The following is a 16,573-nucleotide window of genomic DNA, read 5'->3' on the forward strand; positions in this document are numbered from 1 at the left end:
GAAAACACACACAGTCGCTCTGTTCATCCCTCCCGTGTCCGTTGGGTCAGTCTTAATCACAGAAACACAGAGTCATATGAAAGTAATCAGCATTTTTGTTGAGCGTGTGTGCGTGTGTGTGTGTGTGTGTGTAAGTGTGTGTGTTGGGAGTGCAAGCGGGTGTGAGAGACAATGTATGCCATTCAATGCAATCAAGAGGCATTTGTGACAGTCATTAAAAGGTGTGAAATTTGCGTTAGGTTGTGTTGGGAGGGCGTCAGAGTGTGTCAGAGAGAAGCGGGATTTTCTTTTGCGTGTGTGTGTGTGTGTGTGCGCGTGAGTGATACACAGAGATGCATTTCAACACAAATTTTGGCAGAAAAAAGGAACAAATCCAAAATGCGAGTCACAGTAGGCGTGTGTGTTTGTGTGTGTGGGGGTGTGTGTGTGATGAGATCTCTCTTTGTCGTGGTTAAGAGTTCAACTCCTCCAAAAAAATCCATTTTTGGCTGTAGGTCCGTCACCTCCATACGGGAGACTCTCCATTTAAAGAAGAGGTTTCTTTGCTTCACCGGCCACTCTTCCATCCCTCCTTTCCTCGGGATCCTTCATCTCGCGCTCCTGCCTCTCCCGTCCTCTTCTCCCCTCAGCCTCTTTTTCTTAAGTGTGCAATTCCTTCAGTCTTTCCCTCCCTCCCTCCCCACTAGCTTCCTTTTTTTTTTTTAAGCTTCTGCATTCAGACGCCGCTTTTCTCCTCCACCCCAGGCAGCTCTCCTCTCTCTCTCTCTCTCTCTCACCCCTGTTCTTTCTTTATTCTTCTTCCCCACCATCCCCACCCCTAACTTCTTTTCGCTTCCGAAAAAAATAAAAAACATTTGAAAGGAAAAGAAAAAACTTTCATAGATGTTTCTACCTCAACACTTCCACAAACGAGGTCTAAACTTCAAAACTACGGCATAGTACAAGGAGCTATAAAAATATACACAGAGTTCAGAGACCCTAGAGGGAAGGGGGGAGAGGTGGAGGAAGGAGGGAGGGAGTGAATGAGAGAGGGAAGAGAGAAACGACCTCTGTTCACCGGAAAAATTAAACAAAAAACAAAAAAGGGATTAAATTAATAAACAAAGGGGAGGTGGGGGTGGGTGGAGGGTAAACAAGGTCATTCTAAGTTGTGAAAAAGAAAAATAGATAAAAACAAAAAAGATGTCTAGCAACAGAAGTGTAGTTTAAACAGAGTGGGTAAAACAAAACAATAGAAAACGGAAAAAAAACATCTAGAAATTATTTACTGGATATTCATATATATAATCTATAAGTGTCAATAGCGATAAAAAATCTCACTTTTTTGATATTCGCTCACTATTTTGTGTTTTGGTATTTAAGACAAGTCTAAAGAACGCACACATTCGCACAGTCACCCTCGCACAAAGCGTGCGCACGCACACACACGCACACAGACTAAACCCCACGCGCGCATATGCAAACTTGCCGTACTTGAAGCACACTAACTGCACGCACACGTCTAATGTGGAGCAGCAGCACCGCCATGATTATTGACCGAGTTCGTAGCTCGCTCTCACAGTCACACGCATTATTAAAATATACAAGATTCTGAGAGTCACCGATTGGTCAGACCTTGCGTAGAGGCCCTGGCTCGGTCATGTGACCGCCGCTCGGACGGTGCTGATCGGGCGAATCCGAGGCCCCCCTCTTCCCCCCGCGTTTTCTCAGGAGAAACAAACACATACAAACTAGCATCCTATTATTGAGTTAGTGGTAGGGGCCGGACTCTGATTGGCTGATGGAGTTCTGCGGTGCTAAGTGGGGGTCAGGGGAGTAGTTTTTCTTGCTGTTCTTGTCCTTTGCGTTCTCCTTTTTCCTTCTTCAAAACATCACATTTCCCAACGGCAGGTCCCTACCCCGTTAAAAAAAAAAAAACAACAGTGTGTGCTGCACATGCACACTGGCGTTTAGGGGAGGACTCTTCAATTCAGCATGTGTAGGGGGGCTCATTTAGCTCTGAGTTAACAAGAAGGGGGGGCAGTCAGAGCCTATTGCCTATTCGCGAGGGCCTTGTTAACAAAGGCTATGCACGGTTACGACATTGCCCTTTACACACACTTGGTTGTGTGAGAATGGGGTGGGGAGGCTTACTCGGCTAGAAACACAACTGTGGCCAGGGGTGCAGGCTCACAGGGTAGTGAGTTGGGGGTGTGGGGGGGTCGGAGGGGCAATACTGGCAGTATTGAGGGGATCAGGGTTGGAGCTGTGATGGATAGCTTTGCTGTGGCTTCATTTGGAGCAGGGATGTGGGGAGGAGGGATTGGTCGGTAACGGGTGGAGGGAGGCGGGTGCGTCCAGTTGGCCGGAGCAAAGGCCACCTCATACTTTGTAGTAGATGTTGGCTGGGCTCTGAGGCGGCATCTCCTGGACAATGTAGACAGGGTGTCCGTAGTCCCCGCTCACCTTCTCGTAGTGCGGGCAGTAGGCCGAGTCTGACGTCCGCAGAGGGATGATGATGTCGCTGGGCTCGGAGCCGTTGTTGTTGGAGCTGGTGATGCCCCCGCCGCCTCCCCGTTTGGGGCTGGTGAGGGAGGACAGCGACAGCGGAGGGTGGTGGGTGTCCGAGTGCTTGGCGTGCCGCCTCCTGTAGCACACGACACAGATCACGGCGGTGACCAGCAGGAGAAAGGCAGAGCCTCCCGCGGCGCCGGCGATGAGAGCGATGTTGGAGGGTTGGAGAGGCCCGTTCTCACCTCTGCCTTCTTCCCCGAAGGGTCCTCGAGGCTGGCTGGAGTTCCCCGTGCCGCCTGAAACGAATCACAGAACAATCTTTACTTCCGGTAGCACAAGCTGCTCCCGGCGCCGCACAATTCATCACGACCAATGCACCGGAGCAATAACACGGCTTGCTCTCACAACTTGCGTTTTCACGAGCTTTTAAATAAACATACCATTCCTTATGGCTCTGTACCACAATAGCATGAGTAATGACGATGGTTCAGCCCAAACTAGCAGGCATAAACCAGTGGAATGCAGCAACTCTCACAGAAGCTTATATGTGGTCTCTTCATTGATGTGATGGAGTGGACAGCAGTCCCTATAAAGCAGCGAGGAATGTCCGCAGTGAGTGCGAGTGTACTGCGCAGTATATACTCTTGCGGACAGCCTGGCTGAGCCGCAGTGTGTATCAAAGTAATACACTCTATTTCCCTAACCTTAACAACTGTATTTACTTAGCATTACAGCCAGCCACATGAAGAGATCCTCCCCCCTCCGCTGCCACCACCAGACCACACACTCGGCCTGCCCGCTGGCCTCCCTGCCCGCCCGTCTGTCTTTTTTATCTGTCTGTCTGTTTATCAAACTGTCTGTCACACTCGGGTCCCGTTGCTCCCTCTGTCTGCCCCGCGTCTCGCCTGAAACCTAAGATCTTCACAGCCTCAGAGCTCGCTGTCTTGCCCGCGGGAGGTCGGGTCAGAACTCAGCAGGTGAATGATGGTGTGGAGGTGTGCGAGTGTGCGTGTGCATTTATAAAAACAGGGCTGATACGGACTGCTTTGGCACTGGGCATGTGTATGAGAGGTGCGAACTGGTTAAGGCAGGTAATGTGAGTCTTTGCTATATAGGGCCTCTGGATTGGTCTATCATTATTCTTGGCACACATCCCTCTCTGTTCTCCCCGTCTGTCTCTCTCCGGCGTCTCCTCCGTTTCCTCGCCCTCCCCTCGCTCCGTGGTTCTTTCTATCTTCGGGTTATTGTAGCCGTAATAACCCACCTTGCTCTGAGCTCAGCACCTTGCAGCACAAACACACACAAAGACGCACACACAAGCGATACTGACGTACACATCCAAGCAAACACACCTCATCCCCTTTCCTCCCCCCTGCTGCGAGCCCCCCTGCCGCGCTGGACTGACTGGGAGCAGAGCACTAATGCCAGAAGTCGATTACACTCCCCGCTCCTCCTTCCTCTTTCTTCCTCCCACCATTAACCCAACATCCCTCATTCTCCGTCTCCATTATGACTGCCGCCGCTCACCTGCTCTCCTTATTATATCCTCTTCCTTCACCTCTCCTTCTGCACCTCTCACTCCCCTTTTTTTTGCACGTCTCCTTCCTTTCTTCTGTGTTAATTCTTTTTTTCTAAAACACACAAGTTCAGACTCCAAGGCCTTATTTTCCGTTTTTGTTTCCATCTATTTCATATCATTAGCGGATTCCACCTCGGAGAGAAACACGCAACAGGTCAGAAATGAAAGAACGGGTCAAGGTGTCGTATCATCCTTGCTTCTGAGCCAGCTGTCACATTTCAGAGAGGAGTAATTGGTCTCATATTCGGTTTTTTAACATATTTTTGGAGCTGTTTTCGAACACTCGCCACATTTAGTTATGTTTCCACCGGGCTGCCGCACAAATGCAAATTTCAGGCATTTTGTCAAAATAAAGTGTGAATGAGCGCGTGCTTCCATCAGAAACCTTTTATATGAATACATTCAAGAGGATGTGACAAAATTACATAATTCCTAGAGCAGCAGTAACTCATGCATTATGGCATCTCATTGCTGCTCCCCACATAAAATGCTCTTCTTTTTTTTAAAAAACAGAATTAATTTGTCTCTTTCGATCCATTTGTACTTGGAGGATGTGCACCAGAGCCCTTCGTATAGAATCACATCAGGAAATTTGAGGTGCCACAAAAAAAGAGAAAAGCAGGTGAAAGGAAAAGCGAAAGCTTGCGGCTTGGCAACGGGAGCGGAAATTCAAATCATGTCCTTGTCGTAATCAGTGGCTTAGATGGGTGCACATTAGGACTGTAATGCAAAGCTATAATCTGAATCTTTACTCGTATTTTGTTTATTTCGTGCAAATAACTGGAATGGGTGAGTCTTAGCTTCTCTCTGCTTTGCAAAACAAATTTGATAAAATAGAAAAAGTTGGGATGCTGCGTTAAATGTAAATAGAAACAGAATATCTTGTTTTGCAAGTCAGTCAAACAATATGATATTATATGAAAGATCAGATCACAGTTTCTCCACACCTTAATCCACCTTAAGTGGGCTCAGGCTGAGAGAGGGTGTATTTTTCCCTTTGTACAGTACTTGAACTTTCATTCGTGGGTGCAGCGATGCCTCGTCTGTCACCTGTTTTTAACGCTAAATGCCTAACAAGCATGATCGTTCCACATTGTTCTTTGCACCGAGAAACTTCTCTGGATGTTTTCATATTGTAAACAACACATGATTAAATCTCTTTAGAAATAGTCTTACCCCTCTTCTATCCTGTCTTCCTCACCCTCACCTCCAACCAGTGGTGGCAGATGGCTACCTCTCCTTGAATCTGGCTCTACAGGTTTCTTCCTGTTAAAAGGGAGTTTTTCCTCCCCGCTGTCGCCAATTGCTTACACGCAAGGGGTCGTCTGATTGTTGGGTTTTACGCATTATTGTAGCATCAGCGCTCAGTGGACTGCTGTTGTGATTTGATGCTATATAAATATAACTGAACTAGATCGTTGTTTTCACACCAACCATGATACTAACCTTTTTTTTCAAGGTAGATGCTCCATGAGGTGTTTACTGTTACACAACTGTTCCTGTTTTTTTATGCCTCATTTTTTTCCAAACATGTTGCTGGCTGTTGTCCTCTTACTACTTTCACATACAAAATATTATATATATTTTTTTTTACTTTTGAACATTTCAGCACTTTGCATCAACAAGAATCATGATTCATTTGGTTCCTCTTCAAACTACCTAGAAAATAATGATTTTAAGTCTCCTGTTCTCTGACTTGGAATCCATTTATAGACGTTTATCCCCAGCGGACATCTGTAATGAGTGATGGTTTTGATTCGAGTGAGTTGAGTTTGTGGATGACAGAAAAAAAACCAAACAATCCTTTCATTTCTATTCAGAGAGCATTTCTTGTTCATATCCCAATAATGTATTTCTATTTGTTTACATCCCAAGAGAGCCACGCAAACACAATGAGAAACTGTGAATAAGCAACAGTATTCCAATTATTAGCTGAGATGATTTCGAGCGTATTCACACGAGGATTAGAAATTCTGGCATAACTGCTGTGTCGAATGTCATAACAATCATTTTTAGATATGCGGTTAAGTGCGTGTTAATATGTCCTTGCCTGAAAGTCAAAAATGTGTAAAATCCCTCTTAGGTGTGCGATTAAATCATCCTCGCCGTCGTGCTTCGCCGCTCTCATTCTAGCACAAACAATGCATACTATTGTTGCTGATTCACACATACACTTCTCACCTATATGAGGTATGGACAAGTGATTGGGAAATGTGTGAATGGTCCAATTCCCACATCTGGTATAGTATGCAAATTCGCCCAAAAAAGAAAAAAAAGAGAGAGAAGGAGAAATGAACACAGCTCAGAGTGAATCGTGTTCTTTCCCCTTCACTGAATAACTTTGAGGTGAAGCATGAATGTTGCCTCTCTCCATTTTCATCTCCTTGTTCTCTTCCCCTCTCCTCTTTGCTTTTCAATTATTCTTTTCTTTCTCCTCCTTATGTGCCTCCCATTTCTACCCACTCCGTTCTATCACTCCCCTGCCTCCTCTTCTCTCTTCACTCAGTCTCTCATTCTTTCTAGACAGAACTACGGTGCACACTACCCCCCTCGCCCCCAAACTAATGACAATAATAACTCTGAAATGTCGTCGCTGCTCTCTCTCCCTCTGTCTCTCTTCCTCCTCTTGCCTCTTTCTTCCTCCCTCACTTTTTCTTGTCCTTCTCCCAAGGTAGCTATTAGCCATCCATTCCCCGCCCGCAGCACTTAGCTCGAAGGGCCGGGTGCAGAGACGAGGAGGAGAGGGACAGAGAGTAGGGGGGAGAAGGAGAGAGTGAGAGAGAAATATGGAATTAAACAGAGAGATCCGCAGATGTCACCGCTGCACATTCTCCATCTGTCGCCTCCACCCTCCCCTCTCCCTGCTGCTTTTCTTTTTTATCTAGCAGTCTTTGCTTATTCCCTCCATCCATTTTGTGGATGGATCTGCTGTGGATTATCTCTATTTGATTTCCTGCTTACCTGGGTTTTTGCTGGTGGTGCGTCCCGCTGCCGGCTCCTTCTTTGGAGGCAGTCCATATGGGCCTTGGGAGGAAAAATAAGCGAGGAATTACAGAAATACCGAGACAGCCTCCATCTTCTGCAACAGCCAAAGCTCTCTGATTCGAAACCAATAAGCGACATTAGCAAAGAGAGAGACAGCCAGCCAGAGAAATAAGAGACAGAAGAGGTTTAATAAAGGACCCCCTTCCCTTCCCATTATAGGGGAGCACATATTGACTGGGCTTCGACGTGCTGCGTATGAGCACTTTTCCATTTGTTTGAATGGGAAACTAAAGAGAGGTCGTTTGTTGTTTTGGCCTGAGCGAATTTACACAAGGCCATAACGGCTTGTAATCTGTAGTCGCTAAATCAGGCCATCTGTCTCGCAAGCCCTCAGTAATGGTGATGGCATTAAAGTGAGTTTATGTGACACATGCAAACACGGGCACAAGCGTGCACACACATCTACATGCTAATGCAGCCGTTGTGGGTATAAGTGCTACTCCTCGAAGCTGAAAGAGATGGTTCAGAAAATACTAATTTTGTTAGCTTCTGAGCCATCTGTCCAACAGTGGGCTGCAAGAACAGAGTTGCGCTGGGCTGTTGAGTTCAACATTTCGTGCAACATAAAATGACCGCAAACTTACAGTTAATCAAGCGCGGCATTAAATCAGGCACCCCACAAAGTCGAGCTCAGCTGCAATCCCAGCAGGTCAGCTGATCTAAGTGCCGGCCCCCATCAGCTGATAGCTCTGCTGATACACTTCTACACGCCTAGCTGGCTGTCATATGTAGGGCTTGCTATTGAAGCTTCTTTAGCTTACTCACAATTACATCTGCAAGCTGCTTTGCAACCCACCCCCACCCCAGTTCCTGTTTTTGTGCTGTGTCTGATTTAATCATTGTCGTATCTATTGTCTCTCAGCTGGGGGTCTACTTTCCAGCACGCTCTAACACACAAAGTATACACATTTGATTGACGAGCGAAAGGCTGATAATTCAATTCAGTTCCACCCAGGGACACAAATTCCCGTTGGGGTTGTGTCAAGAAGGGCATCTGGTGTAAAACTCATATGAAGATGTGTTGCACTATCTGCTAAGAACTCGTGATGAATTCTGATGCACAGTTTCAATATTAACATTAATGTGCTCTGGGATGACACTGCAACCGTCCAATAATGCTGTAGTGATGTCATAGCTTTGGGACTGGGAAGTACAATAATGAGAGCTATCCACTTTACTGTAGATGGAAATAACAACCTGCTTTTGACTATAGTAGTCCTGCCTGTACAGTGGTCAAGCACAGCCATCAACCCATATGTGCTGACATTTAGAGAAGGGTAAGGATATTGGCTGGCGGCTCCCTCTTGACAATAAACCAAACAGAGGTTCGGGGTGGTGCCGGCTGGATCAATAGGAGCTGCTGTTTGGTCAGCAGGGGCTCGTAGAAGGAGGTTCGGGCTGTGTGCGTGTGAGAAAGTGTGCATGTGACAGATTCAGAGAGCAAGCAAGATATATAAAGAATAAAATACGAGGCGACAGCTCAATGTATATGTGTGGGTTTTTGCAAGTGTGGGTCCCTCGAAGCGGAGCAGAGCGCCATATCTCATCAGAGATCACCACGAGGCGGCACGCCGCTTATTTAGACGACAAACAACACAGACGTGACCTTTCAGCCACACAGCAGATAAGATGAGGAAAACAGAGGAAAAGAGTGAAAATAAGGAGAGATGGCCGGCATGCAAAGCGGAATGGGGAATTTGAAAGGAAAGGAGGCAAGGAGTGTTGCAGGGAGTAGTTTGAGTGAGGAAAGGAGAGATATTTAAAAAGAAAATGAAGAAGAACAAAGAAAAAGGTGTGTGTGCATCTTCTTCACAGAGCTGTGGTTTGTATGTGTGTCAAAAGGAAGGTAGTTTTTCCATCGCCTGTGTGGTGAAAAAGCCAGGGGAAATAAAGTGTGTATGTGTGTGTGTGTGTGTACGTGTGTGTGTGTGTGGTGGTATTTCTATTGAGCCAAGCTGACTATGCTGATGTTACGGGCTGATAGAGACACAACAGCGCCACTTGGCTCTTTGCTGAAGAGCACCTACAATACACAAGTCCTGATAACACAGCATAGATCAAGGAAATAGAAATGGCTGGTCGTGTTTGTACGTGTGTACGTGAGGGGGGTCGTGTGAAGGACAGGTGCCGATTATGTGTAGAAGTGTGCAGGCCAGTGAAAATGCTTAAATTAGCCTTTTTTCCCCTTTGCTGCTTAAAAAAAAAACACCTCCGTGCGAGGGTCATTAGCTGTGAATATTTTCCAAACAAATTAGAAGTGTGTGCAGCTACGAGTCATTAAAAATCACTGACTGTGTGCTTTAACAGAGAATGGAGTCGTTTTGTTATCATGCTGTAGCTGGCGGGACTGCTGTGCATGTGTGTGTCTGTGTGTGTGTGTGTTCGTTTCCCGGCCGTGGACATCTCAGGTGCATGCGTGTCCGTGTCCACTTAATGTGCACGTGTGAGCTGATGATTATGCAGACCGGTGTGTGCGCACGCGTGTGCGTCTAAGTTTCAGTGTGTGTTTAAGTGTGTGTGTCCAGCATGAGTCAGTAGCAGTTAAAAGGCAGAGTGAGAAGGGAGTCAACAGGGCTCATTAGAGCTGACTGATCCCACACTTCTTCGCTGTTCTTACCACTTAACGAGACCTAATATGCTCGGCAAGAACACACGCATTAAGAAAGGTACGTGTGTGTGCATGTGGTGTGTGTGTGGTGTGCAGACTATATGGTACGTGTGTGTGTAAGGAAGAGGAAGATTAGAGAGACAGTTTAAAAGTGGAAGAGGCTGCATGCAAGATAAGGCGCACTAATGTGTGCTGCTCTGTACTGCACAGATGTGAGATGATGGGAGATGTGGAGCTAATGCTTGTTAATATCACAGTGTGTTAAGTGATTTGTGTGTGTGTGTGTGTGTGTGTGTGTGTGTGTGTGTGTGTGTGTGTGTGTGTGTGTGTGTGTGTGTGTGTGTGTGTGTGTACGAGTCCATCACACATGCAGTGCACATGAGATAGCTCACATGTAGAGCGGATGTGTGTGAGAGAAAGCAGAAAGAGAGTTGCGAGGACTTACTCTGCCCCACTTTTAGGACCACCTTCATGCCTTGCGTGGCACACACTCCACCCTTCATGCTGTCCAGGCCTTGACGCGTCCCATCTGACGTAGCTGGAAGGATGGAAACACAGAAATGTGCAATTAAAAAAAGGAACAGCGTGCTATACGGCCCCACTGAATATACAGCCACACAATCTATAGCCAAGACTAGCTTCTATGGACAGCCCTTCCAGAGAGTCAGCGAGTGACATTTGCAGAGGCAGCGATTTAAAACTCCACCAGAAGCTCTGAAATGTCAAACTATGAGGCGGCAGCACTTTAATAAGTCCTCATTTAGCAGTCTGCTGGAATTCATTAACACCCCCGCTGCGGCGCATGGACTCAACCGACTGCAGTCAACTGCAATTGCTGCTTGGGCTGGAGAAATAGCGTTGGAGGGGGTGGGGAGGGGATGCAATTTGGAGAAGCGAAGACTGACGGATTGGGGGGGGGGGGGGGGGGGGGGGAGTGATGGTAATCCAATCAAGAGCGTATATGAAATCAAATGGGAGCCCCTGAGACACAAATCAGTGTGATTTGACTCAGAAACTGGACGTGATTGGTTAGAAAAGAAACTGTGGAATGTGTTAAAGCTCCACTTGGTAATACCCCATCAATACACCAACACTATCACCGCTTATGTTTTAATTAATAGAATTAAGGGGATTTTTTTCCATTTAAAATGAGGGAGGGGATGTGTTAATACAGGCAATGGGGGAATTTATTATGTGTTATCAGGATGTAAAAGCTTTTCTCACGCTGGAAAAAAATGCAACAGTTCAATCAGCACAATACAGCGATACAGAGTCAGATTTTAATCAGCGATGTAACGTCATGTAAATCACATTTTTTATCTAGTGAAGCTACAAAGGAAGTTAAAGAAGGTCAAACAGTGCTGAGAAAATATGCACACAAGAACTGTGTGTGTGTGCGTGCATGCATACGTATAAAATCCTGCTCAAAGAGCTCTTTTTACTTCACTGTTCTGTTCCAACTTGTCTGTCTGTGACCCGGAAATTGATCTCACCGGTGTCTCGCTCTCAAAGGATTTTGTAGTTCCTAAAAATGTAAGTTTTGGGTAAAAAAAAACGGCTCAGTAGAGGAGCTATGGGCAAGGATGCGCAGGAACAAAGGCCCTTTGTGGGACCTGTGATGTATATACAATATGTGACAAACAGCTGAATTGCTAACACGATGAGAACAGGGCTCTACAAAGTGTTCCTTTGTATTCATAAGCTGTGGTTGTTGCAATTACACTTAGATAAAATGTGACATCTGCACATTTTTGACATAATCAAGCTTGATTAGGAACTGTCTTGACTCCTGTCTTGTCCTTACCTCCTCCTCCTTTACTAGCATCACAAGTGGGAGGAGCTAAGATGGCAAAAGAGGAGAGGAGGCAGGAAAGGAATCGAGAATGTAAACAAAGAGAAAGGAGCAAGTGAACGACGACTAGCCTCCAGGTCACCGAAGGTGGAAAAGGATTAAGGGACGCGGAGCAGGCTGAGGATAGATGGGAATCAGCATGAAGATGAAGACACAGTGAGAAAAGAGAGAACGGAAAGAGAGAAGCAGTGAGGGGTGCAAAGAAGAGAGAGATGCTCCTAGTGAGAATCATACCTTTGCAGCCGGTGTACCATTAGCTGTGCAGCTGGTCTCAATCATTAGCACACAGATGATCCTACAGATCCTACTCACAGCAACAAATCAAAAGCTATTAAAAGACACCGAGTTCAATGTCTGCCTTTCAACTTTTAGCTGATGGAGGAACAGATGTGGTGGCTACTAAAAAATACAGTAGGCATATTCTTTCTCCTTCCCCCACACATACACCACACCGTCTACACACATTTTCCCTGGCTAACCTTCAATGTCATCATTCTTCCTTTATAAAAAAAAATTATATATATATATATATATATATATATATATATATATATATATACATATTTCCTCCCGCCACTTCCCCTTCAGGCTATAGATTAGCCAGTCTGAAGCGAAGCAGAGAGGGATGAATGGTGGATGGCACAGGAGAGAGAGTGAGTGAGAGAGAGAGGAAAGTGTGAAAAAGAGGCAGCTTTACTTCTAACACCTCCCTCTGTCTTTCCCTCCGTCGCTGCAGGATGCAGAGTGTGAAAGCAGGAGGAGGAAAGAAAGCAGGCGGAGGTCAAGGCGAACAGCAGTATGGTAGGGAAGCCAGGAGACAGGGATGGATGAAGGGATGGATAAATAAGGTTTATATAAAAGGCTGTGAAAAAACTTGTGCATTCCTCGAGTGTTTTCACTATTTGCTGTCCTTCGAGATCATCTTAAATCGTAGTATTCTTTTTTTTTTTTTCTCCACCTGAGACCTGTGAAATTTTTTTTCGTTTGCAATAATGGAAGAAGACACTTTCATTGATTTCAGTGAGGTTCAAATAAACCGAATGAGTGTGCCAAATTAGGTACAGCTCTTTGATCAGGGCTGTCTTTCTTTTTCTACATCCTTTGCTCAGACGTCATGTTCAGGTTGTGATTTAACGTGAGGTGTGTTCTGATGCAGAGCCACATATCACTATGTTGATTTTCTTACGATAATAATTCAAGTCTATCCACACCCACTATTGCAACTGACCAGCTGTTATTAAAGTGTTACTTCAGGGCGGCACTAAAATCAAGCTCAGCTGCCTTACCAGCAGATCAGCTGATCTGACATTATTTATGTATCCTTCACCCTGCTCACAGTTGCTGTGCATGTGCAAGCCACTTTGCAACCCACCTCCACCCCATCTCCTGCTTTATGATAAATCTCTTGTCACTGATGTCTGCCCATCTCTATACCAGGTCTTTTCTGTCTCAAACTTTCCACTTGGCAGGTCATGGAGGTGCGCTCTCCCAGGACGGAGCCATGCCTCCAAATATAAATTACTGCAAATGGAAAAAAGCAGTCTCCTCATGACTGCATTAATCTTAAGTGATTTTGTTGTGAAGTAATAGCTTTGGAACTGGGAGGAAGTCAGAAGAAAGAAAGATATAAGGTGGTGGGAGAATTTTTCCTTCAGGGCTTTCTGGCAGAAAAGCTTTCTAAGAAATGGTTAAGGTTGTGAAAGTCTATTTTAACACAAAGCATGATCTTTTTCTGAACCTAAACAAACAGCAGACTAAAAATAATACGTCAGTACTGAGTTTTTTGAAATTCCTAATGGGTATACTTTATATACTTTACATATATAATACCATGATTGATGATACCATTGATAGTTAAGTAGTCCTTAACTAATAGTTACGTACTACTGAAAATTATAGTATTACAACATACATCATAATGAATTACAAAATTCATATAAAGTCCTGATTAACAGATAATATGTTTATTTAATACACACAGTCATTTTTAAATCATTAATAACATATTCTTACCCCGGGGCATGCTGTAGCTGAAAATCTAATTATTATAATGAAAGATATAAAACATACTTGAAAACAAAAATGGGGGAAAATATGTTGAGAACAAATTTTTTTATCTTATTTTCCACTGTTTCTTAGAAACGTTGCTCCCAACATACTGTAAAAACCATGCTCTAACAGAAATGTAAGTACATGACATAAGAAGGGATTACACAAGCTTCTCCTCATTCCAGTATAACCCATTACAGCGGTCACTGGGAGGCGTAAGTCGGGCTGTAGGACTAAAACTGGGCAGCAGTACTAACCGTAGGAATGGATAAGGGATTGAGAAAATACCCTTTTAACTGGCCTGAGAGAGAGGGGCCCGACAAATTTCTGAGCGTAATAACTACTGACACATGAAGGAGGAAAAGAAGGTGACGGGAGACGAGGGAGGTGAGGAAGATGAGGAGAGAAAAGAGGAGGAGGAGAGGCTCGTGCGGGGAGTTGAGGCAGGCAGGCTGATTGCCTGTGACAAGCTGTTGGTGATATGATGGGGACAAGAGACGCTGTGTGACGACAGAGATGACCCCGAGCGCGGTGGACAGAGGGAGGAGGCAAGATTTGAGGAAAGAGGGAAGAGGAAAGGGAAAAAGTTAAAAACAGAAAGTAAGGAAAGAGTTTAAATGACATGATAGATAGCGGAGAGGTAAAAGACTCTAATGTCTCCATTATGGAAAAGTGGAACAGTAATGGATACAAAGAAGAGGGAGAAACAAAGAGACAGAGACTGAGAGCCGGAGAGCCAAATTGAACCAGAAGAGCTTCTACAAATGTGATTTTGCAAATGCAGGCTATTTTTTTAAACCTCCTAATCAACAGGTCACAAATATCACAAAGGCAATTTTGTTTAAAACCGTGAACTGTATCATGGCAAATCCTTTTAAATCCATTAGACATGTTACAGGTGGCACCATTTTTGTGAATCTCCATTTCACAGGGACAAAGTGAGCAGAAGGATCACAGCCGCTTTGGCCTCGGTTCGAAAATAGTTCCCGCCGAATCTTGGTCGCTAAACACTAAAAATGCTCCAAATGCCTCGACGGCAGGAAAGTATCACCAAATCAAGGCAGAAATAATCATAGAACATCTGTGAAATCCAGATGAGAGACACAGATGAGAGCGGGAGAGATGGGGAGATGTTAGACTACAAATCTTTCCCACCTCACTTTGGGAGGATCTAGAGAAGAGAAAAAGAAAAAGAGAGACTGGGGAAGAGTGTACAGCACAATTTAGGATTAGATAAGAGGAGAAAGCAGGAGAAAGGGGAGTGAGAGGAGGGATGAGTAATTGAGACAATGATCAGCAGTGATGGGGGGGATGTGAAGCGCCGGAGGACGGAATGGAGGAAGGGCGTCGCTCCACCACCCTCGTTTGACAGGAAGACGAGCAGGACAGGCGGAAGGAGTGGAAAAACTTAATTAATGAAATAATACCGCAGTTAACCTCGATCAGACCGCACAGCACCGTAGCCCTGCACACAAGGAGGCAGGCGGCCACGCAGGAGGGTGGGAGGTGGGGAGGAGTGTGTATGTAGCCCATAGAGGAGATCACAGAGTAGATGAGAGTCTTTTTCCAGTGTCTCTGTTGTTATTACCAAGGTCAGTGTAGGGCCAAGCCATTTCTCTGCCTCCATTATCGCTCCTCAAGCTTGCCTGCTGCTATGGAAAAGTGGACAGTGACATTCCACTCAAAGCATATCTCAGATTGTTCATTCATTCAGGGGCTTAAACACCGGGTCTGCCTCACGCTCAGCCTCTGCGCCGGCCGGTACTTGCAGCGGTCGACGATGGAAAGCTACGTTATTTGAATTAATACAGACATTAGATGTCAGCGTTTGCCCTCCCCCGCTCCTTGTGCATTTTGCAGTCCTGGTTATATATTCCACACATGCTGAGTGGCAGCTCGCCTTCTGCAGCAAAACACTTGCTTCTGCACAAGCGATGTGAATTTGTGCGCATGCTGATGTTTATTTCCATCACGTTCATCTGTCTAGTTCGGGACTCGTCTCACATTTCAGCCTATTCAAAAGTCATGAGAAGTGCTGTTTTGTTGCCTGATTCCACATATTTCTGGTTGAAATTTGATTTTGCTCTAGGACATACTGACGGTTGGGAAATTAAAGGAGAAAAAAAACCCTGACCTCTACAGTTAAGGGATCCAGTGGCTCTGTTGCAGTGTGGGTGGCACGCCACTTGTCCACCTGTGGGAGAAGATGGACCAGCACCAAAACATCAAATAAGGGAACATCTTTTCCCTCAAGAAGAATTTCAGGGAAATGGAGGATCACTACCGAGGAGCACTGATAGTGCTCCAACACCTTAACACTTTAGGAGGATTTTATGTGTTCTACCTAAATGTGCCATATGCAGTGCCAGGAAATTGGCAGTTTAGGTGTCAAGCTAAAATGCATCTCTAAATCCAAATTGGGTAACTGACCAGACAAAGAGGGGCCACTTTAAGGCCACGAAAGTCCTAGAATTTAGTCTAATTAAAGATCATTCTTAGATCATTTTATTAGAGTAGTTTAATTGTACAATCTTAATCTGCTTTCACAACAACGGCGGTCACCAAGTGCTTTATATTTCGAAGCAAGCACTTGCCGATGGTGGGGAGGAAGAAGTTCCTTTTAAACGGAAGACTCTTCTTGTAGAACCAATGAAAACGACCATGAACGAGACACAGGGTGAAACACTAAGTACAAGAGAGAACAGATGCAGTTTAATGACTCTGCAGCTCAAACACCCATGGGGAGTGAGAGGGGAGTGATGGAAAATCAAATAAATATTTTTGTTGGCAAGTCCTTTTCAGTCCCAAGTAGCGTCTGCTTTCTCTCTTACAATAAAGATAAAGAAAAGCTGCAGAGCGTTCACTACTGCCTGGAAACTTGAAGCTGTGATCCACCTAGAATGACAGAGATGAGCAAAGCAGCATTTTCATCAGCTGCTCTTTTCTC

At 45.2% G+C, this 16,573-nt stretch overlaps 1 protein-coding gene across 1 annotated transcript in view; it reads right to left on the reverse strand.

The window, feature by feature from the left end:
• Positions 1–664: 664 nt before the first annotated feature.
• Positions 665–16,573, reverse strand: part of efnb3b (ephrin-B3b) — an 87,188-nt gene continuing 71,279 nt past the window's right edge. Inside the window, exons 3-5 of the mRNA XM_085451609.1 lie at positions 10,171–10,263; positions 7,034–7,096; positions 665–2,789 (exon numbers count right to left, since the gene is read on the reverse strand). Of these exons, the coding sequence (XP_085307735.1) occupies positions 2,362–2,789; positions 7,034–7,096; positions 10,171–10,263 (584 nt within the window). The 3' untranslated portion in view covers positions 665–2,361. The remainder of the gene's footprint in view (positions 2,790–7,033; positions 7,097–10,170; positions 10,264–16,573) is intronic.

Source organism: Copadichromis virginalis, linkage group LG3, assembly GCF_057382275.1.
Source record: "Copadichromis virginalis isolate Kocher_CV1m ecotype Utaka linkage group LG3, C_Virginalis_male_GT1.1, whole genome shotgun sequence".
Taxonomy (NCBI): domain Eukaryota; kingdom Metazoa; phylum Chordata; class Actinopteri; order Cichliformes; family Cichlidae; genus Copadichromis; species Copadichromis virginalis.